The following is a 23,580-nucleotide window of genomic DNA, read 5'->3' as shown; positions in this document are numbered from 1 at the left end:
GCCCTTGTTGAATGAATGCTGTGGTGTAGTGTTGCAGTCTGTCTAGGAAGGAGCAGAGAGGGAGGCAGGCCAGGTGGAACAGCACTGGAGCAGGGAGCTGTGCCCTCATGGAAGAGGGAGCAGGGGGCAGAGACGAGAGGAAGAGGAAAGAGGGGTTAGGAAGACAGGGGCCATGGAAGATGTGGTGGCCTCAGAGGCTTCTGCTGACGCCTCCTGTGCCCTGAACCACTTTCCACTGTGCTCTGGGAGAAGCCCACTTGGTCTCAGGCTTTCTCCATCCCGCCTCTTCACCTTAGCAGGGATTTCATTTTCCCGACTGTTCCGCCAGGGGAGCCCTGGGGAATGCTAAAAGAATACTGTAAATCTTACCCTGCTCATCTTCACAAAAATCTTTTTTAAAAGCAGAATTTTGGAGAGACGCCATCCTCGTTATCCCTCCACTGGGGACTGGCATTTAGCTGTAGAATTGAGGGCCTGGGTGCCTCTTGGCTCACCCTTCCTATGCTGAGAGAGGCTCAAATGTCAGAGAGTTGCCTCTTCCTGCAGGCCTTGCCTAGCCGGGGCTCCCTCCTGTCTGTGAAAGCTCAGCCCAGGGTCTGGTTTGTCTGTTGAGAGTGCTGGGGAGTCGGTAGAGCTGTATGTGCAAATTGGGGCAAAGTTTGGGGGACACAGAGAGCTAAGCGTCCACCCCTCTTCTTAGGCATGTTATTTTTTTTTTCTCCAATATTGAAAGCAATGTGTCTTCATTGTGGAACATTTGGAAAATATTGAGAAACAGGAAGAGCAAAATAATAATCACCCATAATCCTCCCACCCAGAGAGAAGCACTGCTAGCATCTTGGCACATTACTTCTCAGTTTTGTTTCATTTTGTTTTTCCCGTATGATTTTTCTCTTAACATAACTGACTTCATACTGTAAGACATGATTTATAGCCTTTTAACCCCACTTAACATTAAAATATATCACATTTCCATGGCATTACAACCTTTGTAAATAGGATTTCAATGGCAGCATAAAATTTCAGTGTGTGTCATTTATTCAAAATTCTGTCATTTATTCAAACAGCCAGATGGTGCTGCCATAACAAAATACCATAGACTGGGTGGCTTTCGCAATAGACATTTAATTTCTCACAGTTCTGGAGTCCAGAAGTCTGTGATCAGGGCGTCATTGTTCTCAGGTTCTGGTGAGGGCCCACTTTCAGAGTTGAAAACTTCCATCTTCTCATTGAGTCCCCACATGGAAGACAGACCAGAACTCTCTCTTCCCACAAAGCTACTGATCGCATCGTGAGGTTCCCACCATCATGGCGTCATCTAAGTCCAGTTACCCACAAAGGCCTCATCTCCAAAGTACCATCACATTGAGGATAGAGCTTCGGCATATGGATCTGGAGGGAAACACATCCAATCCCTAACACAGGCTGTGTTTATTATTAATCCTAGTGCTTAGTGAGTGTCTCCTTGGGTCAATGTCTTCATCTCAGCTGCAGGCGCCTTGTGGTAAAGCAATATGGCAGACCTCAGATTCCACCCCAGGCTGTAGAGTTTGGGCTTACCTCTCCTCACGGTGGTTCCATCTGGAGACTGGGAAATGTACAATAAAGGTGGTGTTCCACACTCAGAATTAGTTGCTATAAAAAAGGAACTTCTTTTTTTTTTTTATCAATTTTTTTTTTTTTTTTTTTTTTTTTTTTGCATGGAGTCTCGCTCTGTCACCCAGGCTGGAGTGCAGTGGCGCGATCTCGGCTCACTGCAACCTCCACCACCCGGGTTCAAGCGGTTCTCTTGCCTCAGCCTGCCGAGTAGCTGGGATTATAGGTGCCCGCCACCACGCCCAGTTAACTTTTGTATTTTTAGTAGAGACAGGATTTTGCCATGTTGGCCAGGGTGGTTTTGAACTCCTGGTCTCAGGTGATCTGCCTGCCTCGGCCTCCCGAAGTGCTGGGATTACAGGCGTGAGCCACCATGCCCAGCTGAGAAAGGAACTTCTTACTCACTGTGTGGGCAGGCAGTTTCCCTCCATTTCTTCATCTGACAAATGAGATCCCCCTTCCCCTCTGCGATCCCCCTCCCCCATTGGATTTCATTAGGATTTCCTGAGATAATGCATATCAGGTGCAGTGCAGAGTGGCCGACACATACAAGCCCTTTATAAATGTTAAGCATTGCTATTACCATTGCTTTTATTTGTCGACCCTCTCGCTTGGTATTTTATCAGGGTCCCCAAGATGACACCCGGGTTCAGTGATTCTCTAGAAAGGCTAACAGGATTCAGCTTATGGTTGTACCTGTGGCTAGGGTTTACTACATCCAAAGGATACAGAGCAAAATGAGCACGGGGAAAAGGTGTGTTGGGCAGAGTCCAGAGGAGACCAGGCACAGGCTTCCACGGGTCCCCTCCCTGTGAGTTCCACAGAACACACTAATTCCTCCAGCATCGAATGGTGACAAGGCTGTGGAATGTTGCCTATCAGGGGAGCTCGTTAGAGAGCACTCACGGTTTTAATTGGGGGCTGGTGACATAGACCCTGTCTGCTTGTCCCCAACTTCCAGACTCCCAGGAGGAAAGCAGGTTAAGCATAAACCATACTGTTTACACACCGTCTAAGCACATGAGCCACATTTCTCATTTAGGGAATGGTGGGACACTCCCCAAATCCAAGTTCCCAGATGCCAGCCAAAGGCCAGCCTTGCAAACAAGCCCTCATGAGGATAGCAGTCCCAGGCCTGCGATGCCAACTCCTCTGCAGAGGTCTCCTAATATATCATATTTCTTGTATTTGGACCACTTCAGGATAGAGGTGGGACCGATGTTCTTGTTTTCATAGGACAAAATCGAGGGCTAGAGAAGGAAAGGGACTTCGGGGCTGGCCTCTCCTTCCACGTGGGGCTCCTGAGAAAAGCCAAGGTCTGGACCAGGGGAGGGTGTTCCTCCACACCCCCGGCAACTCCCTTCCTCTAACCTGTGTGTCCCTCTCTCCCTAGGCTCTGAAGGGCTCCAAGAAACTGGTGCTGTCTGTGTACTCAGCAGGGCGCATCCCTGGGGGCTACGTCACCAACCACATCTACACCTGGGTGGACCCGCAGGGCCGCAGCATCTCCCCGCCCTCGGGCCTGCCCCAGCCCCACGGCGGTGCCCTGAGGCAGCAGGAGGGTGACCGGAGGAGCACCCTGCACCTCCTGCAAGGAGGGGATGAGAAAAAGGTGAGTGGGGTGGGGAAAGGAGGCCAGCCTCTCAGACGCCGTATTCTCCCTCCAAACCCAGAACAGCAAAGCTGCTTGGAGGCTGCAAGGAGAGGCTGGTTCTGTCCAGGCTCTGTCTTCCCTCAGAGTCCATACCGAAGGGTGGTGGTTTTTCTTTGGTTTTCTTTTTGGCCTGTGTAGTGTATGTAATGATACAGGCTAAGCTGCCACAATAAAAGCGCTCAAATACTGGGATTTATTGATTGATTGGTTTATTTATTTACTTGGAGACAGAGTCTCACTCTGTCGCCCAGGCTGGAATGCAGTCGCACAATCTTGGCTCGATGCAACCTCTGCCTCCAGGGTTCAAGCAATTCTTATGCCTCATCCTCCCGAGTAGCTGGGATTACAGGTGTGCACCACCATGCCTGGCTGAATACTGTTATTTAAATGAGAGTTTTTTTCTCTGTCATGTAACAGAATAGAGGAACAGTCTCATCTGGGGGACAGTTCTGCTCCAGGACTTATCCTGGGACCCAGACTCCCTCCATCTTCCATCCCCCAGGGTGTTGCCCCTTCCCGTGGTTGAAGCTGGGCCACATTAAGTCCCCTTTCTAGTTCCCAGGAAAGGGGAAGAGAGGCGTCTCTTTAATTTCAAGATGACCAAACTTCCCACTGGCCTAGACCCAGGTGCATGGCCACACATAGCTGCCAGGACTGTGGCCAGGAGTGCTGCTCCACAGGGAATCTTGTGCAGTGTGGATCTTGGGCGTAAGTCACAGAAACCAGCTCTGGCCATTTTACAGAGCAGGGGTGTACTGGAAGGATAGGGGCAGTCCCAGAGTTGAAGCCGAGAATCTCAGGGTGCAGCCTGCAGGAAGGGGATGTCCAACATTCCGTTCTCAGTGTCCTTCCCCTGAAGATTCTTAATGAGGGAGTACCTCACGGGCTGGCAGGGATGTCTGGGGACTTTGATTGACAAGACCACCGAGACTGTAGCCAGTGGGAGAGGGGTGGTTGCCCAAAGCACTGCGGGGTGTTCTAACTTGCAGAAGGGGGCAGGGATACCAATAGACATCCCGTGTGGAGCCCTCCTTCCCCCAGACCTGGACTGTTTCTTGAAACACAGGAAGGCTGAAATGGTCCCTGATGTCCTACCCTTCTCTTTGGCTGTTGTTTGCATTGCACCCCTTGGTTACTCCCGGAACCAAGAACGAAGCTCCTGCAGGCAGCTCCCTGGTGTGTAGGAGCTTGACACTGACTGCCAGGAGGCTACATGGCTTGGGGCTCTGGGCCAAGCGCCTTCCCTCTGGAGACTCTTTCTCAGCTCTCCTTTTCCTGTCGATAAGACCGTAACATTTATTTAATGTGTTTTGTGTTCTTTGCTCAAACGTCAATATGCAGGACGCGGCAGAGATCACAGCAGCTTCTATTGGAGGTGAGCGGCAGCAGGTAGCTTGTTGGTATGCGCCACAGCAGCCCGGGCCGCATCGAGATTGCCGGGGCTGGGTGGGCTTGTACCCCCTCCCCACCAGGGAACTTGTTCTCTGACAATCTTGAGAGAATGCTGCCAGTGGTATTGAGTCATGGTCAAGGGCAGCTGTCTAGTGTTGGGCACAGAACTCGCTTTTTCTTTTTCTCAGTCCCTTTCCTGTGCAGGGCATGGGGCGAGTGGAGCTTATCATTGATGGAGAGCCCTTGCGTGCCCAGCCCTGTGCTCACGGTGTCTTCCTGAGTCCTCCTCGCAGCCACACTGGGGGCAGGTGTCGCCATCCCCGTTTTACAGATGAGGAACCTGAGGCTCAGCACTGTGGCAACCATGACCCAGCCAGCAAGTCTCCCAGTGTTTGCTGAGCACCTGGGTGCCTGACGATGTTATGGGAGGCGAGAATAAAGCAGTGGCCAAGGGTGCTGGGGCCCTGCTCTTGGGAAGCATCTAGCGTTTGGAGGTGGTGGGAAAAGTGAGACAATAATCCCGAAATGAGCACCAGTGAGCAAGATAAGATAAGTGAGACAGTGCAAACTGATGGGAGGAAGTGAAACCAGGAGCCGGGCAGGAGAGTGCGAGGGAGGGAGGGGCTGTTTTGGATGAGGCGGTCAGGAAGGACTTCTCTGAGGAGATGGCTTCTGAGCTGAGACCTAGAGAGAGAGAAGGAGCTGCAGCGTGCCATTCGGGGACTGAAAATCCCAAGCAGCAAGGACAGCACGTGCAAAGGCCCTGAAGTAAGACTGAGGCCAGCGTCTGCAAGGATTGGGCAGATGGGAGTGTGGGGATTAGGTAAGGTGCCTCTGGGAGTCTTACAGTAACTGATATAAGAATGTGGGGCTGGGCACAGTGGCTCACACCTGTAATCCCAGCTCTTTGGGAGGCGGAGGCAGGAGGATTGCTTGAGCCCAGGAGTTCGAGATCAGCCTGGGCAACATAGTGAGACCCTGTCTCCACAAGTAATTAAAAAAAAAAAAAAACTAACTGGGTGTGATGGCATGTGTCTTTGGTCCCAGCTACTTGGGAGGCTGCGATAGGAGGATCATCTGAGTGCAGGAGGTCCACTGAGCTGTAATTGCCCCATTGTACTCTAGCCTGAGCGATAGAGTGAGCTCCTGTCTCAAGAATAAAATAATGCAGAGGTGGAGGCTGCATGAATCATACTCCAGGGAGGACCCAGATACCGAAGGAGGCAAGAGACACCCTGAACCATCCCAGAGAAAGGCCGTCCCAGATTCCACAGCCCCAGACTGGTGCATCTACCCTCCTCCATGTTCCTCCTCTTCCTGACGCAGCGTGGAAACCCCATTTCCTTATTGGGAAGGGGCGTGGGCTGATGTTTCTGGATTCCTGGCTGCTGGATCCTGGGGAAGGTACCTGGTGGAGTCTGATTCTCTTCTCTCCAGCAGCCTGGTCCCATCTTCTGATAGTCCAAAAAGCCGCGACCGGAGTCTTGGACTCATAACCATACACCTCTCAGAAAGTGGGTTCTTGGGGCAATAGTGACATAAAAATCACACATGTAGCCAAGTTACCCCTGAAAATCCTTATGCCGTCCCCTGGAGCTGGTTATAGTTTTATAGCCCTTTTCAGGAGTGTCCTTCTCTGTGTTGTGGTATGAGACCTGTCCTGTGAGGCTGAAGACAAAGTGCAGAGGGAAGAACAGATGTAGTGCTCAGGGAGTCAGGCGTGGCCGCTCTTAAGTCACTGTCAAATCCTCAGAAGTGAACGGGGCAGGGTGCAGAGCGCTCACTGTATGGCTTCCCATTTTGTTCTAACCCGCAGCCTCTATAGCTCTCATAAATTAGAATTGATTTGTCATGGGGGACTAAGTAGGATAGTGTCAGTGTGGCAGGGATGGTAAGACCTTGGGTGCCAGGCTGCCTAGGTTCAAACCTTGGTTCTGCCTCTTGCTTTTAATTTTTTTGGATATATATACCCCAAAGTGGAATTGCTGGAGCATCTGGTAGTTGTGTTTTTAATTTTTGGAGGAACCACCCTACTACTTTCCCTATTGTCTGTACCATGTTACATTCCCACCAGCAGTGCACCAGGGTTCCTCTTCCTCCACATCCTGGCCAGCACCTGTTGTTCTGTTGTTTTGTTAGTAGCTGTCCTCGTGGGTGTGAGGCAGCATGAGTTTCTTCCTGATCTGTCTTCACTTTGGGCCTTTATGTGATGCCTTAGCAATGTGCTGACAGTGCTGAAGGTCACAGCAGGGACAGGGTGGTGTTCAGGGGCAAGGTCAGTTCTGCCTCTTTTTAAGTTCTTGTTCCTAACCATTCCCCTATTTCACGTCCCCAGTGTGAGGAGGCAGGTTTGTGGAACAGGACTTGTTCTGGCACATTACATAAGGTATAAATGTGATACATGCCCTCTGAAAGGGACAAGGAGAGTGCTGTGGTATGCAGAGAAGGGAGGTTCTGCACACCAGAGAAATCGGGGAAGGCTTCCTGGAGGAGGCAGCATTTTAGGTTTGGACATGTGGCAGTGGAAGGGAAGGGTGACCCAGACAGAGGGAACAGCATGACAATATCCAGAGGTTAGAGAGAGCAAGATGGGTCCTAAGTGATTCCTTTGGCTGTGAAACAAGGTTGGAGAAGTAGAATGGAGTTAGCTCCTGCAGGCTGAGATGCTGGGCTGGGAATGTGTGTGGGTGGGGGACACTTTTTTTTCTGCAGACAACGGAGACTTGCTGGGCATTCTCTTAGCTGGTGAGGGAAGAAGGGCAAAATCAATTTCAGGTATGCAAAGACCTTTAGCAAGACCATGAAAAAGAAGGTGTGCAAAGCTCGTTTTCAAGAGAGGTGAGAGTGGCTAAGTAAAAACACAAAGAACTTCTGGAGCCAGTAATGATGTTTCTTGTTTTAGTCAAGATGAACTTCAAAGGTGGAAAATGAACCTTGGGGGAAGGTTCCAGTACTCTGCTAGCATTCCCTCCTGTGTGCATATTCAGGATGAGAGTTTTCCTGAGTTGAGTGGGGTGAACTCATTTCTTTGAAATGGCTTGAAATGAAGGATAGTTTGAATCAGCTTACAGGACTAGGGGTGGCAGGAGAGAAGGACAGAAGACCTAGAGCCGGAGGCTGCATCTGGATGGGAGAGCCAGTGTGTTGCCGTGGAGTCTTTGGGGTGGAGGGAATAAGCACACTGTTTCTAGACCCTCCTCCGAGGCAGGTGCCTTCCCTTCTCCTCTGTGCCTCCTACAGGCTTGACTATCCAGTGTGAGCTGCAGGACTGATCACCTGTTCTTGGGTTCTGACTGTGAACGTGTCATGGGGCCCTTGCAGAGCATCCAGCAGAAACTCACAGATGGGCTTTCAGAAGGCGGCCTGCATCTGAAAGAGATGGAGTTGTTAATGTGGTGATGAACCAGTATCCAGAGTGATGGAAGCACAGCTTCCCAGGCGTTTATCTCTTCACTGCAGTTTTCAGATTTCATGGTGGTTTTGTAGAATCATTTGACTGGTAGGCCAGTCCTATAAAATACTTACAGATAGTGTCATTCCTCCCGTTTTCCAGATAAGAAAATGGAGGTCTGGAGAGCCTGCATGAATTATCCCAGCTCATACAGCTAGAGAGTGGCTGGGACAGGTGAGGCTCACATCTCAGGCTTATGCCTGGTCCCTTCAGTGTCCCCTGGCTCTGGCTCTTTGGGTCCGGCCCTCGCACAGCCACAATGCTGGCTCAGCTCCCCCAAGGAGAGACAGCAGAGCCTGCCTGCCCCACAGCACCAGTCATCTTGGTCAGCATCTGGAATCTGCTCGGGGGAATGATGCGGGCAGGAACAGCTATTTGTAGAACTCAGATGCCTCTCTCACCCCTTCCTGGTCATTTGCCCACGAGCTTTATTGAGAACCTCCTAAGTCTTATTCCACTGCAGTGTCCCTGTCCCACGGCCCCCTACTCTGCAGTGAGCAGTTAGACCGAGCTACAGCAGAAGCAGCCGCTCCACCAAGCTCATATGTCTCCAGCAGCCACAGAAACAAGATGGGACCTGCCCTTCGGCTCAGGCTGCTATAACCCTAGAATACAAGGAGCAGGGGCTTTGGGCTCAGCAGCACTGGGTTTGAAGCTTGTTTTTCAAACTTCCTGACTGTGTGACCTTGGACAAGCCACTTAACCTTGGATGAGTCACTTAAGCTTCCCCATCCATGATTGGAGGATGGTCACGCCAGCCATGTGAGGCTGTTTCAAGGATTAGTAATCAAGGTTCATACGCACAGAGCACAGTGCCTGGTCATAGTAATGAATTCCAGCAACAACCATCAGTTACTGAATGCCGACTAGGTACTAGTCTTTTCCCCCAAAATATGTACCGAGTACCTATAATGGGCCTGCTGTGCATACTGGGGATACAGCAGTGAACAGACAAAGAATAGACAACACCTTGGCCACCGTCAAGGGCTGACACTCTAGTGTGTTGTGGGGGGACCGTGAGGGGCATTAAAAGAAACAATATACAGTCTATTGTAAAATGAGGGAGAACCAAGCAAGGAAAGGGCATGGGAGGGTGGTGTATGCGTCGGGCAGTGTTAGAGAAGGGGCAGGGAAGGCCTAACTAAGAAGGTGACAAAAGAAAGGGTCTCAAGCTGACGAGGAAGTGATCGTACATGGATCCATCCTGTCTGAGGCGGCTGGAGCCCTCAGGCAGATGAACAGGGCCTCTTGAGGAGCAGCAGCGAGACCTACGGGATTACAGAGGAGCGAGGCAGCAGGCACGGGCAACCAGGCGGAGTCTGGGGACTTTGCTCTGAGTGAGTTGGATGCCATGGCGCAGCTTTGAGCAGAGGAGGGACCTGGTGCATATGAGGTTCCAGCCAGACTGTCCAGGCTACTGGATGGAGGGTACATGGCAGGAGCAAGGGTGGAAGTGGGGAGCCCTTGCAACCTCATCCTCACAACAGCCCTGGATGGTGCTATCAGTTAGGGGTGCTTTTGGCTGCGGATCACAGAAAGCCTGTATTACAGGAGCACACACATTCCGGTGTTCACTGTTCTCTTCTGAAGTGTAGGGCTGGGCAGCCCCAGCTCTGGTTTGCCAGGGAGTGAGTCCCTCCTTCCTCCTGTTGTTGACTCTTGCCTTGGGCTCATTGCTTCACAGCTGCAAGATGGCAGCCACTGCTCCTGCCATCACAGTCTCTCACAACTGTGCCCAAAGCAGAGTGGGTGGAGGGAGCAGGAGGGCCTTCTCTTCCTGTGTTCCTGTCTTTTCAGAGTGGAGAGTCTTACCCAGAATCCCATAGCAGACATCCTCTTGGCCAAAACTGGCCCAGAACTACCTACATCCATTCCAGTCCCTGGTAGAGGAGAATGGGTAGCCTAGACTGGTGTCATCTCCTGGAGCTGCTCCAGTTGCCTCCTGGACATAGTTGAGGCTCCATGCAAGGCAGGAAGAGGGAGGGCTGCTGGCTTGGCCACAGGCAGTGCTGGCTCCAGGCAGGTTGCACAATTCTCATTTTATAGACTGGGCAACTGAAGATCCGAGAAGCAACAGGGCTTATCCCAAGGGTGCCCAAGAGTGAGGGGCAGAACCAGGACTTGAACTCAGGCCCATGAGAGGCAGTGTGGTGCATTGGTTAAATGCCCAGGCACTCCAGGCAGGCCAAGCGGCTGAGTATGTGAATCTTAGCCCCATCATTTCACCCCTCAGAGTTGAGCCTCAGTTTCCTCATCTGGGAAGTGGGTATAACAACAAACCCATAGAGGAGGAATGAGCATTCAATGAGGTAATGCATGTAAAGTGCTGAGCTCTGTGTCTGGGACATAGGAAACACTCAGTACATTTAGTGACCAATTTCGTGAGTTATTGTTCTATTAATATTATTAGCAGTAGTGTTATTTTCACTGGGCCAGGCCACCTCTCACAGCGTTGTTTGCTTTCCCATAGATGAACTCCGACTCATGCCAAATGCTGGTTGAATTTTCAGCAGGTGATTGAGGCAGATTACCCTGTGCTTGATAGAACTGTTCTTACAGTTCCGTGATAAAGACTCATTTTATTCCGATGTAAAGAATTTATGGGGAGGTGGCAGAGAGGTGGGGAGGTTTGTTTTCATCCTTAGTGTTCAGAGTGGGCTGCTGCAGACACAGGCTGCCATCTGCGTGTTCCTGGGCTTTGCTGCAAAGACGCCCAAGCTCCTCTCCGCTCTCTCCCTACCGGGATCTTCTTGTCCTGGAGCTGGAAGGGCCCCGGGGTGGGCGTGGCGGTGGGCTGGGATGGGGGGGGACTGACTGCAGGTCACCGAAGGAGCTGGGCTAGATCCTGGGTGTGTAGACCCCAAGCCGGCCTGGCTTGTTCCAAGTCCTTAAGGTGCAGCATGGAGGAAGGGGCTCTGCCAGGTGTAGCAGGAGTGGGGATCAAGGCAGGAGCTGCCTACTGTGTCCTCAGCCAGCCTCTCTGTTCGGTCCCTGATCTGAACCCCACCTTCCTCCTACATCACCACCATCATAAGACACACCACTTCTCATGGGAGATCTCTAGAAAGTCGCCCCTCTCCTGTTCCCTGTTTCTGGGAGTCTTCCTGCAGTCCACATTGGAGCCTGTCACTGTCCTGCTCATAGCCCAGCATCTTAGCCTGGCTTGTGGCACCCTCACCAGTGAGGCGAATCTCAACCATTTTCCCCATTCTCCTGCCACACTCTGGCCATACAGGACCTGTGTGGTGACTCCAGGGGGCTGCGCACTGTCCTGTGTGTGGGCTTAGCACATGCCATTGCTTCTGGAATGACATCTTCCCTCTTCTGTCCCTGGCTGCCCCCCTACCCTGCCCCAGCCTTTAAGGCTCAGTGGTCACATTTCTGAGGAGCTCTGCCTTTGGCTGGGCTGCTGGGAATAGATTCTGAGACCAAGATTTGCCTGAAAAAGGTTTATAGGAGTATCCCCAAGTCTGAAGATGTCTACCTCCTCCTCTCTGGAACTTGTGAGTAGGACCTTATATAGCAAAAGGTATGCTGCAGATGTAAGTGATGGTCTTGACGTGGGGGATTGTCTGGGTGGGCCCCGTATCATCACAAGGGTCCTTGTAAGATGGAATCAGGAGGTCAGAGAAAGGGAGATGTGATGGTAAAAGCAGAGAGCAACTGATTGGAAGATGCCGTGCTGCCAACCTTGAAGATAGAGGATGGGGCTGTGAACCAAGGAATGCAGGTGGCCCCTAGAAGCTGGAAGAGGCAAGGAAATGGGTTCTCCTCTGGAGCCTCTAGGAGGAGTGTGGTCCTTTTGGCACACTTTACACTTCCAACCTCCCGAACTGTCAGATAACAAATCTGTGTTGCTCTTAGGCTGTGACTGTGGTGATTTGTTACAGTGGCAGCAATAGCTACAGTGGCTGCGACTGTTTCCTAACAGGACTTGTCATGTGTGCAACACAACCAACAGTAGCTAATACTTATTGAGCATCTACTAGGGGTCAGAGAGTAGCCACATGCTCTCACTTGTCTCTTAATTTGATCCTCTTCATGGTAACCTTATAAGACAGGCGGATAAATTATTGTCATCCTCATTTTCAGGTGAGGAGGCTGAGGCACAGAGAGGTTAAGTAACTTGCTCAAGGTCACACAGCTGTGCCCTCCCCTGGGAAGTTGGGACTTGAGTATCTTCTTCACCACCTCTTCTCAAGGTGGTTGAAAAATTCAATGAGATAACACATTTAAAGGGCACAGAACACTTGATAACTCTTAGATGAATAACTTCCAAAATAGAAATCTGGTTTGGATGGCTTTCCCTAATGAAATGTGCTCTTTCCTGGTGCCCGAAGGTTCCCCCACCACTCCCTGTCCCGTGGGCAGTCACATTGTGCTCTCTTTGGATCGCTTACCTGTCACTGTGTGTCTTGTCTCTGGGCTAGGTTTCAGCTATTCTGGTCTCCTGCCTTCTTTTCCATGAATTCTCCTTTCATACCCAAGACACACTTAACCTGCACGTTCCTGCAGCTTCCCTCATGGATTAGGAACCGTTCTAGAATCTGCCCGCAGCCACCCCGCTGTGCTCGTGAGCCCCACCCTGTCCTCCAGCACCTGCTCTGGCCACTGCGACTCACCTCCTCCCGGATGGAGCTTGCTCTCCTGAGCACTGACATGAGCTGTCCCATGTCCCTGGAATGTTCCATTTCCCCTTCCCCCACTGGCTGACTCTCGCTCACCCTCCCATCTTATCAGAGACGCCACTTTCTCCAGGAAGCACCCCCCATGCCAGTGAGGACCATTGCCCCTTCTCTGCACCCACGTGACCCTTGAGCAGCTTTGTCACACGCTGCTCACATTGTACCGTGAAGGCCTGTCGACTGTACCACTAGACTGCAGGCCCCTCACGAGCAGGACTGTGTCTGTCTCATCTCCAAGCCCCAGCACTGGGACTGCATTTAGTGGGTACACCCTATGTATGTAGAGCCAGGGACCATCATGGTCCCTCAGGATGGACGGCCGAGCAGAAGATCCCCGGGGAGACAGCAGATGTCAGGAGAAATAGACCCCCTAGGTGACAGGAGACCCCTGGGGTGACAGGAGACCCCTGAGGTGATGGGAGACCCCTGGGGAGGTGGGAGACCCCTGAGATGACAGGAGACCCTTGAGGTGACAGGAGACCCCTGGGGAGGCAGGAGACCCCTGGGGTGACAGGAGCCCCCTGGGGAGGCAGGAGACCCCTGAGGTAACAGGAGACCCTTGAGGTGGCAGGAGATCCCTGGGGTGACAGAAGACCCCTGGGGTGACAGGAGACCTCTGGGGAAGCAGGGTGGTGGCTGCCCTGAGCCTGGCCTGAACCTTGATCCTAAGGAGGGAAGATGGAGCCTCATTGAGACCCCAGGGCGCAAACAGTCACCCCCTGACTGAAGCCTCAGGTGAACATGGCCACTGTGGCATGAAGAACATGAGAGAAATGTCTAAGTAGTCTCGGGTGTTGGCCCTGAGGGGATCCCGGAGGCCACCTCTCTCAGCACCTTCCCCCCACTGCACTTGGAACTGTGACCAAGGAGGGGTGAGGGGCTTCCTCAAGGTCACCCATCAAGTCAGAGGCAGAGCTGGGGCAGGAACTGGAATGTTCTAGGGTATCTTCCAGGCCTTGGCCTGGGCCTCCTTGCCAGCCGGATAAGATGTGCTCTTCAGAGTACGAGAGGGGGCTCTGCAGCCTGAAGGTATGAGTCCCCCAGTCCCTCTAATGTTCTCCTCTCCCTCTGACAGGTGAACCTGGTGCTGGGGGACGGCCGGTCCCTCGGCCTCACGATCCGTGGGGGAGCTGAGTACGGCCTTGGCATTTACATCACTGGCGTGGACCCAGGCTCTGAAGCAGAAGGCAGCGGGCTCAAGGTGAGGGGAGGGCCCGAGGGAGGGAAAGCTCTGTGCTTGGAGCTGTTTGCTGCTGATTTTAAATAGATCTCCAGCAGAGCAATCAGCACCCCACCTTGAGGACTGGTCCCAGCTGGGGAGCCCTCCTTGGCTGCTCTACCTCTAAATTCACAGCTCACAGCAGCAGCAGGGTGGCCGCCTACGCGGTGTGGGCAGCAGGCCAGCCCAAACTTGTTGTGCTGCTGTTTTGCAAACACTGCTGATGGCCTGTGATGGCCCTGACTTCAGGGTTTGTTAGGACATGTGGAGAGGGAAGAGGAGAGAAAGTGATGGGCTGGGTTGGGGATGCCCTGGGCAGCTTCAGGCCTGGCATTCGATCCGGACAACCAGCAGTTATCAAAATGATATTACTAGCTCCCATTTTAAAGAGGGCTAACTGTGTGCCCAGTGTCTGCGATCCACTTTACACATGCCATCTAGTTGACTCCTCACCCTACCCTGAGGGGGTAGGGTATTACTACCCACATTTTCCAGTTGGGGAAACTGAGGCATACAGAGGTTAAACTGACCTGTCCAAGGCCACACAACTGGTGGGTTGCAGAGCAGACTTTGAACTTAGGCCCTCTGAATTTCAAAGCCCTCACTTAGCACCCTGCAGGGCAGCCTGGGAACTCGCTCAGAGAGACAAGACTCTGCTCAGAACGCTGGACCCAGGACACTAATCACCAAATTAAAGAGTACCATGTGTTTGGGCTAAATCCTGATGCCAGGGATGCCACAGCAGCAGCGATGTGGAGTGGTGACCATGGCACAGGTGGCCTTTGAGCCAGGCCATGGGGAGTGTGAGAGAGAGGGATGGGTGAAGGGGAAGGATGGGAGTGGCTGGCCGAAGGACCACGCGTGTCTGACTGTTGGTGACTGACTAGATGGATGCCTAGTCTGTGTGCAAAGCCAGGGGAACGAAGCACATGATGAGGTTGTGTCTTTGTAACAAAGGGCCTTCCTTGCGTGCCCTGGTATCAGGAGTTTTCATTTTCCACATAGACAAGAAGAAAAGGTCATATGTGGCCACCAAGTCACGTCATGGCAGACAGGCTAGAGTACAGAGACGATATGTCCGTCAGGTTCTCTTAGGAAACAGGCATTGTGGGAAGAGCTCTGGGTTTGCAGTAGGGAAGACTGGGTTCAAGTCCCAGTTTTGTTGCTTTTGCTTACGTAGCTGTGTGACCCTGGAGAGTCCCTCCACCTGTCTGGGCTTCCCTTTCCTGTATAATACTAAGTAAGCCCTCACCAGACACTGAACCTGCCGGCATCTTGATCTGGAACTTCCCAGCCTCCAAAACTGCGAGACATAAATTTCTGTTGTTTATAAACTACCCAGTCTATGGTACTTTATTATAGCAGCCCAAAGGGACAACAGACATCATCATCATCATCATCATCATCATCATTGTGGACATAATCATTAACATCTACCTTGTCTCCCCTTTCCCAGTTACTCTTCCAAGTGCTTTACATCATTAACTTGTTTAACCTTGCTTCCCATTACTATATAATAATAATAGGTAACATTCCTTTCTCAGGGTTATTGCAAGCTCAAATGAGGAATTCTTATTAATTATTATAGTAAACATTGCCATAGATTGTGTTCCTCCAAAATTCATGCATTGAAATCCTTACCCACAAGCTGATAATATTAGGAGGTGGGGCCTTTGGGAGGTGATTAGATCATGAGGGCGGAGCCCCATGAATGGGATTAGTGCCCTTATAAAAGAGGCTCCAAGAGCTGCTTCGCCCCTTCCGCCATGTAAGGATACAGCAAGAAGGCACAGTCTGTGAACCAGGAAGTGGGTCCTCACCAGACACCAAACCTGCTGGCGTCTTGATCTTGGACTCCAGCCTCCAAAACTGTGAGATGTAAATTCCTGTTGCTTGTAAGCCACCCGGTCTATGGTACTTTGTTATAGCAGCCCGGATTGACTCAGACAAACATCATTATCATCACTGTTATAGACATGGTAATTTACATGGAGCATGTGTCTTCTTTCCCAGGTGCTCTTCCAAGTGCCTTACGTTGTTAACTTGTTTAACCTCATGATACTCCCGTGAAAGTAGGTTCTGTTGTGAGCACCATTTTATTTTTTATTTTTGCAGGTACATAGTAGGTGTGTACATTTGTGGGATACAGAGATGTTTAGATACAGGCATGAGTGTGTAATAATCACATCGTGGAAAATGCGGTATCCATCCCCTCAAACATTTACCCTTTGGTGAGCACCATTTTACAGGCTCAGTAGGTGAGACTCGGAGAGTTGCACAGCCTGTGAGAGGGAAAGCCAGGATTTCCATCCAGGAATGAGGAGTCTGGTTCTAGACCTGTGCCAGCCAGATAGGTAGGAGATGTTCCACAGTGTCGGCCGGGTCTAGTTGATTGTGAAACGTGTTGGATCTAGGTGCTTGCTTTGCTTTTAGCAGGTAGGAGTGATGCTTTGTTGGGACTCCAGGGGGAAATAATCTGATTATATTCTGTATGGAATTTTTGTTTAATAAATTTATGTTGGAATAATTTTAGACGTAGTGAAAAGTTGCCGAGAGTTCCTGTTTATCCTTCACCCAGCTTCCTCTAATGTTTACATCATGTATAGCCGTGGTATATTTGTCAAGACTGAGAAACTAACATCCGTATAATATTGTTAAACAAACTACAGGCGTTATTCACAGTTTCTCCACTCATGTCTTTTTTCTGTTCCAGGATCCAGTCTAATCCAGCATACCACGTTGCTTTTAGTCTTTATGAAGTTTAACTGCCATTTATTTTCCCCAAAAACTTAAAGATTAGAGGCAGTTTCTAAACACAGAGTAAAGCTTTTGAAGAAGTGGAGGAGACTGGGGAGAAGGAAAATGGGGGCAGAGGAAAAGAGATGAAGCCGGTTGAGGGATTCCCCAGAACGCCTGCTGCATGGGGCTTCAGGCCCAGCTACAGGCAGGACGCAGACTTGGCTCTGAGCTTCCTGGCAGCCAACACAGAGAGTGAAGCAGGTCAGTGGTGTCTGTAAGAGGAAAACAGACCAGCTGTGTTTGAAAACCCTAGTTATTCTTCCTTCTGAGGCCTCAGAACAGTTTTCCTCTGGTCCGTCCTTGAGAGGATGTTGTGTGGTGCCATAGTGTCCTTGGTGACATAAATGTATGAACAGTTTACATACCTTGTGAGCGGTGAGTACCCTCTGATTAAAACCACGTTAAGAGAAAGGGAGAGAGGGAGCCTTCCAGAGAGACGACATGGTAGGTCTTGGCCTGAGAGCACTGAGCATCTCGCCCTCTCTCTCTGATTACTGGTGGGTGACGTCTTTTATTATCATGTTACCCTTTCATTGAGGAGTTGCTATGTCACATACTGCACTGAATACTTCTTATTCATTATCACATAATTTTTGCAATGATATATTTTTAAAAAGAATGTTCTTCTTGCCAATTTATAGATAATAGATTTAGGAGCAATGTTAAGCAACTTGTCCAAGGCCACCCAGCTAAGCGCTAGAGCTGAGATTTTAACTCACGCCAGCAAACCCCAAGTCCACGTTCTTAACTACTATGGTATAGTGCCTCCCAGTCCTCGGTTTACAGCTGAAGAAACCAAGACTTATAGACTTAAACTGAGTTGCCCAAGATCAAATTCTTTCTGTTATCAGAGCTGTTATTTAAACCAAGACCTGACAGAGCCTGGGGTTGCCTTGTGCAGGGAAGGACAGGAGCCCCGGGGCCTCCACTGACCAGCTGTGTGAAGGTGGGCATGTCCTCCCCCTCCCTGGGCCTCAGTCTCCCTGCTTGGACACTTGGGCGAGGTGAGCTCTGAGGACTTCCCTAGATCTGTACATTTTCCTGGCCTGAAAAGTTGCAGAGAGTTCTCTTTACATAGAGTAAACATTTTGAATGAGTAGAGGATATTGGGGAGAAGGAAAATGGGGGACAGGGAAAGAGATGAAGCCTCGATGAGTGATATTCCAGAACACCCTGCTCTGTGGGGCTGCAGACCCAGCTACAGGCAGGACACAGACTTGGCTCTGAGCTTCCTGGCAGCCAGCACAAAGAGGGTGCCCAGACACCAGGAATGTACTCCTGTCTGTTTCACCTATAGTTTTCATGTTCACAAAGAGATGCCAAAACCAGTAACCAGCTGATATATCCCTCTTTTGTGTGGAAGGATGTGGACATTCCATATAGGCTAGTGTCTGTGGTTGTCTCTTGCTTTTCCTCTTCCCATTTTGTCTGTGAGTATATATACTTGGGACTCCTATAAACTAACACTGTACTTTGCAGCTTCTGAGCTGAGCAAGACGGACACAGTCTCTGACCTCCTCAGCTTATATTCTAGTAAGAAAAATAAAAACAAATTACACAACTGTATATTTAGTTACAATTTTTATAATACCAAGATGGCAAAGCACATGGAACCAATTGAGTGTATGCCTAGGAAGACCAACCCTGGTCTTTGGATACCTGGGAAGGCTTCCTGGAGGAGGAAGCATTTCGGTTGAAATTTAAAAGAGAACAAAACTAATTATGTGAAAGAGGAAGTGAGAATTCCAGGCAGAAAGAACAGCAAATGCCAAGTCCCCGAAGTGGAAATAAGTGTTCCAGTGTGCAGACGAAGGCCCGTGTGGCTGAACGTGGAAAGCCAGGTGGGGAGAAGATGTCTGGTGATGCTGCTGAGGAAATAGCCCGATCGCACAGGAGATGTAATTCACCCAAGACTGTGCAGCTGTGAAAAGACGATGATCAAGATCTGCAGTTATTAATGTGGAAGGATGTCTGTGGGCTGTTACTAAGTGGGAAACACGGGCTGCAAAACCACATAGCTAACAGGATTTCATCTGTATTCTATATGAATGCAAAAATATGCATAGAAAAACATCTATGCCGGACACACACCACAGTGTCAACAGTGGTTATCTCAGGTGGTAAGATAAGGGATGATTTCCACTTTTTTCTTTATGTCCTTAGGCGACGTCTGAATGGAGCAAGTATTCCTTTATAATCTTAAAAACAGCAACAATAAAGCGATTTCCATTCGGAAACAAGGCAGAGAAAAAATATTCCGTAGAAGTTTCCACTCACTTTCGTTTGCTTCTCAGTTGCAGGCAATCAAAGGCTTTATTTGCTCATAAAATGCCTGCCTTCAGTAAAGTACTTTCTATCTTCAATCCCCTCCACAGTAAAGCATTTCATGTTCCTGCCGTTCATTGTACTTTCCCCTCCAAGGCCCCTTGGATATGCTAACACCTGCCTACACTCACTTGGGCATCCAGGACTGATTAATTCTGTTTATTGCCAATGCACTTTCAGTGGAATTAGGCATATTGAAATGGAAGAAAGGGGCTTGGCTACGTGGGCAGTGGAGCCAAGAAAAGGCTTTATTTGTAAATAGGGCTCCTTGCTGCTGTGCAGAGCTTCCCTTAAGAGAAAATGTGCCTTTTGCTTTGCTTCCAGCTGCTCAGCCCACTTAGCTCCTGAGGGCCTGGTTTGAGTCTGGGGTTGGGGGGGTGTCAGGATGGTACTGCCCTAAGTGGAGAAACACTTGGGGGGTCAGGCAGGTTCCCAGCATTTGCCCTGGGGAGGCCCCATGGAACTTGGCACCTTCCCACCCCCCGCAGTGGGGGCTAACGCCCCCGATCTCTCTTATTCCTTTGCACCTGCCCCCCAGCTTCAAACCCCACCAAAGAATGGACCACAAAACCTCCTTTGTTCCTTTAAGGACAACTGAGATTGACTGGCATTTGAAGTTAATCATAGTGATAGCAGTTGCCATTTATTAACCAGTTATTATGAATCAGGCACTGTACTCAACACGTTAAATACACTTTTATTTCATCCTCCCGGTAGCCCTGTGGCGGACGTTAATAACATCATTTAATACATGAACAACTGAGGCTCAGAGAGGTGCAGTAGCTTCCCGGGGATTACACAGGGATCTAGTACCTGGCCTTTTAAGGCCCTCCAAAGGTCATACGCTTTGCTCTGCCACCTTCCTAGAACCCTAACTTAATCAAATATCAAAAGGCTGCAAGGAGAGGAAATAAAGGACTTTGAGTCTTCTTAGAAAACACCAAGCTTCCCAAGCCCAGTGTGGTTCCCGGATCTTGCCTGCCCCACGGCCTCCACACCTGAGTTTCCCTAGGGGTGGGAGCACATTTCATTTCTGCTCATGGGGGCCAGCTGCCATCCTGGATGAGGCTCCTTGGAACAGGATCTCTGTTCCCATGAATGTCCCATTCTTGGGGTCACTGCTATGCAGACCCATCGAGTGTCTGGTGCAGAAACAGTGTTTCAGTGACTGTGAGGATGACCTGCTGCCCTACAGGTCTACCACGGGTGCTGGGCTTTGCCGGGAGCCTGACCATGTCGACTTCATTGGTGAAGCCAACAGAGCTGGGGCTGCTCCCTCCATGTACTGGCTTCTGCCAGGGTCTGTTCTCCCCACCCACCCTCTCTGTACTGAGTCTCTGGACAGCACCCCTATGCTAAGTGCGCATCAAGCAGCAGGTGATCTCTATGTGTCATCTCTCTCTACCCAGCTCTAGGAGGTAGGAACTCTTTATTTACGTGAAATCTCACTCTGTTGCCCAGGCTGGAGTGTAGTGGTGTGGTCTTGGTTCACCCTAACCTCCGCCTCCCACGTTCAAGCAATTCTCCTGCCTCAGCCTCCTGAGTAGCTGGGATCACAGGTGCCTGCTACCACGCCCAACTAATCTTTTTTTTTTTTTTTTTTTTTTTTTGTATTTTTAGTAGAAACAGGATTTCACCATGTTGGCCAGGCTGGTCTCAAACTCGAGACCTCAAGTGATCCGCCCGCCTCGGCCTCCCAAAGTGCTGGGATTACAGTTGTGAGCCACCGTGCCTGGCTGAAACTCTTAACCCATCTATAAATTGGGAGCACTTGTTTAATGAATGTCTCTTCTCCCAGATCATGGCTACATGAGGTAAAGAATGAATGTTGTTTGCACCTCATATCTCCTGCCCAAGACAGCACCTGGCACATAGTAGGTATCTGGGAAATTATTCTCGTCTTGAAGAAGTGACTGTGGAGAAGGCAGGCCCTGAGCCAGGTGTCTCTGACTCCAAAGCTCCTATCTTGAGCACTACTTCCTTTGCATCCTGGCCTGAACACAGAACAGAGCAGTCATATTTGTTTAAGAAGAGTGAGTGGTTTTCCCAGTCGTCTGGGTTGTGAGTGGTTGTCTCTCAGAGATGCTTGCCTTTGGGCTAAAGGAAGCTGAGTAGCAGCCTGGCCCACAGTGAGGTTTGCTTGTCACAGGTACTCTCTGGACGTTAGGTGCCATCTTCAGCTCTTCCCTGATGGAAGGCAGATGGCGGGAATCAGTCTACACTCACAGATCTCAGCTGCCAACCCTCCATTTTACACATGGGGATGCTGAGGGCCAGAAGGAAGGAAAGGACTGGCCTGGCTGACAGAAGGGCCCAGAGCTCTGGGCCCCCAGCATAGACCCCCGTTGCTGTGAGGCGGTTTGGCTTTGTCTGCTCATTCCGTCCTGATGCTTCTGCTGGGAGGTGAGAGCAAGCCCGACAGACTTCCCACACCTGCTTCCTGTTTGTCCATGGAGGAAGGGGTATGGTTACTGTGTTTGTTTTGCATTGCTATAAAGGAAGACCTGAGGCTGGGTAACTTATAGAGAAAAGAGGTTTATCTTGGCTCACAGTTCTGCAGGCTGTACAAAGAGCATGGTGCTGGCATCTGCTTCTGGTGAGGCCTCAGGAAGCTTTTACTCATGGCAGATGGTGAAACGGGAGCAGGTGTGTCACAAGGTGAGCGAGGGAGTAAGAGAGGTCCCAGGCTTTTTTAAACAACCAGCTCTCACATGAACTAATAGAGCGAGAGCTCACTCATTACCTCTAGGAGTGCACCAAGCCCTTCATTAAGGGTCCACCCCTGTGACCCAAACATCTCCCAGTAGGCCCCACCTCCAACATTGGGGGTCACATTTCAACATGAGATTCGGAGGGGACTAACATCCGAACTACATCAGTTACTATATAATATTTGTTTAATAAGGATCCTTTAAATGTATTTCATTCTGTGATTATGCCTGATTTTATGGCAGTCCTAATGAAGGTGACAAAAATAATGTCTTAATATTTATGTAATTCCTGACAGTTAAAAGAAATCTCACATAATAAGGGCACCTTACAAGCAACTCTCTGCCTTTCAATTCCACAGCTTGGATGAATGGACCAATTTCTTGAAAGACACAAACTACTAACGCTCCAGAAAGAAAAATAGATAACCTATAGATATCCTATATACTATATGTCCAAAAAATGGAGTTTATAGTTAAAATCATCCCCCCCCAAAAAAAACTCAAGCCCAGACACTTTCATGAATGACTTCCCAACTCATTTTATGAAACCAGCATTATATAATACTAAGACTAGATACATTATAAGAAAAGGAAACCCAGACCACTATCTTTCATGAACACAAATGGAAATATCCTCCACAAAACATTAGCAAATCAAATCCAGCAATCTCTATAAGGGATAATTTATCACAACCAAGAGTTTTATACAAGGAATGCAAGGCTATTTCAACATTTGAAAATCAGTATAATTAACAGATTTAAAGAGAAAAGCCATATGATCAGAAAAATACTTTAAAAAAATTCAACATCCCTTCATGATACTCTCTGAACAAATTAGGAATCAAATCTGATGAAGAGTATCCACAGAAAACCCACAGCTAACATATTTCATGATGAAAAATTAATGCTTTCCTTTAAGATAGAAATAAGGCAAAATTTTTCTCTCAACTGTTCTACTCAGTATCATACTAGACGTTGTAGTCAGTGCAATAAGTCAATAAAAAGAAATAAAAGGCATACAGATCCAAAAAGAAGAAATAAAACTCTGACCATCTGCATAGAAAATTTCAAAGACTCTGCAATAAACCTCCCAGAACTAATAAATGAGTTTAGCAAAGTCAAAATATGCGAAAGTCAACATACAAAAATCAATTCTACCTCTGGCAATGAACAACTGGAATCCAAAGCTAATAAAAACAATACCATTTATAATAATGCTGAAAATACTTGGTATACATAGCTAACAAAATATGTGTAGTTTCTGCATGCTGACAATTACAGAACAGAAAAAAAAAACTAAATAAATGGAGAGATCTGTGTTCATTGATTGGAAGACTGAATAGTATGAAGATGTTAAATCTTCTAATTTGATCTAGATTCAACACAATTCCAATTCCAATCCCAGGAAGCTTTTTTTTTTAATTTAATTTTATTTTTTAAAGATATTTACAAGCTGTTTCTAATTTTTTTAATGGAAATACAGAGAAACCAGAGGAGCCAAAACAATTCTGAAATAAGAACAAATTGGAGGACTCTGTACCTGACTTCCAGACTTACTGTAAAGCTACAGTAAAGAAGATAGGGCAGGCCGGGCGCGGTGGCTCAAGCCTGTAATCCCAGCACTTTGGGAGGCCGAGACGGGTGGATCACAAGGTCAGGAGATCGAGACCATCCTGGCTAACACGGTGAAACCCCGTCTCTACTAAAAAATACAAAAAAAAAACTAGCCGGGCGAGGTGGCGGGCGCC

General features: G+C 49.3%; 1 protein-coding gene across 8 annotated transcripts in view; it reads left to right on the top strand.

Moving 5' to 3' along the window:
* Positions 1-23,580, top strand: part of LOC105487081 (whirlin) — a 102,671-nt gene that overhangs the window by 23,890 nt on the left and 55,201 nt on the right. For all 8 annotated transcript variants that reach the window (XM_011750386.3, XM_011750385.3, XM_071078232.1 and 5 more), the window contains 2 exons: positions 2,990-3,208; positions 13,854-13,979. In XM_011750386.3, the coding sequence (XP_011748688.2) occupies positions 2,990-3,208; positions 13,854-13,979 (345 nt within the window). The remainder of the gene's footprint in view (positions 1-2,989; positions 3,209-13,853; positions 13,980-23,580) is intronic.

Source organism: Macaca nemestrina, chromosome 14, assembly GCF_043159975.1.
Source record: "Macaca nemestrina isolate mMacNem1 chromosome 14, mMacNem.hap1, whole genome shotgun sequence".
Lineage (NCBI taxonomy): Eukaryota > Metazoa > Chordata > Mammalia > Primates > Cercopithecidae > Macaca > Macaca nemestrina.
The sequence above is the reverse complement of the archived record's forward strand: the minus strand, read 5'-3'. Positions and strand labels throughout refer to the sequence as shown.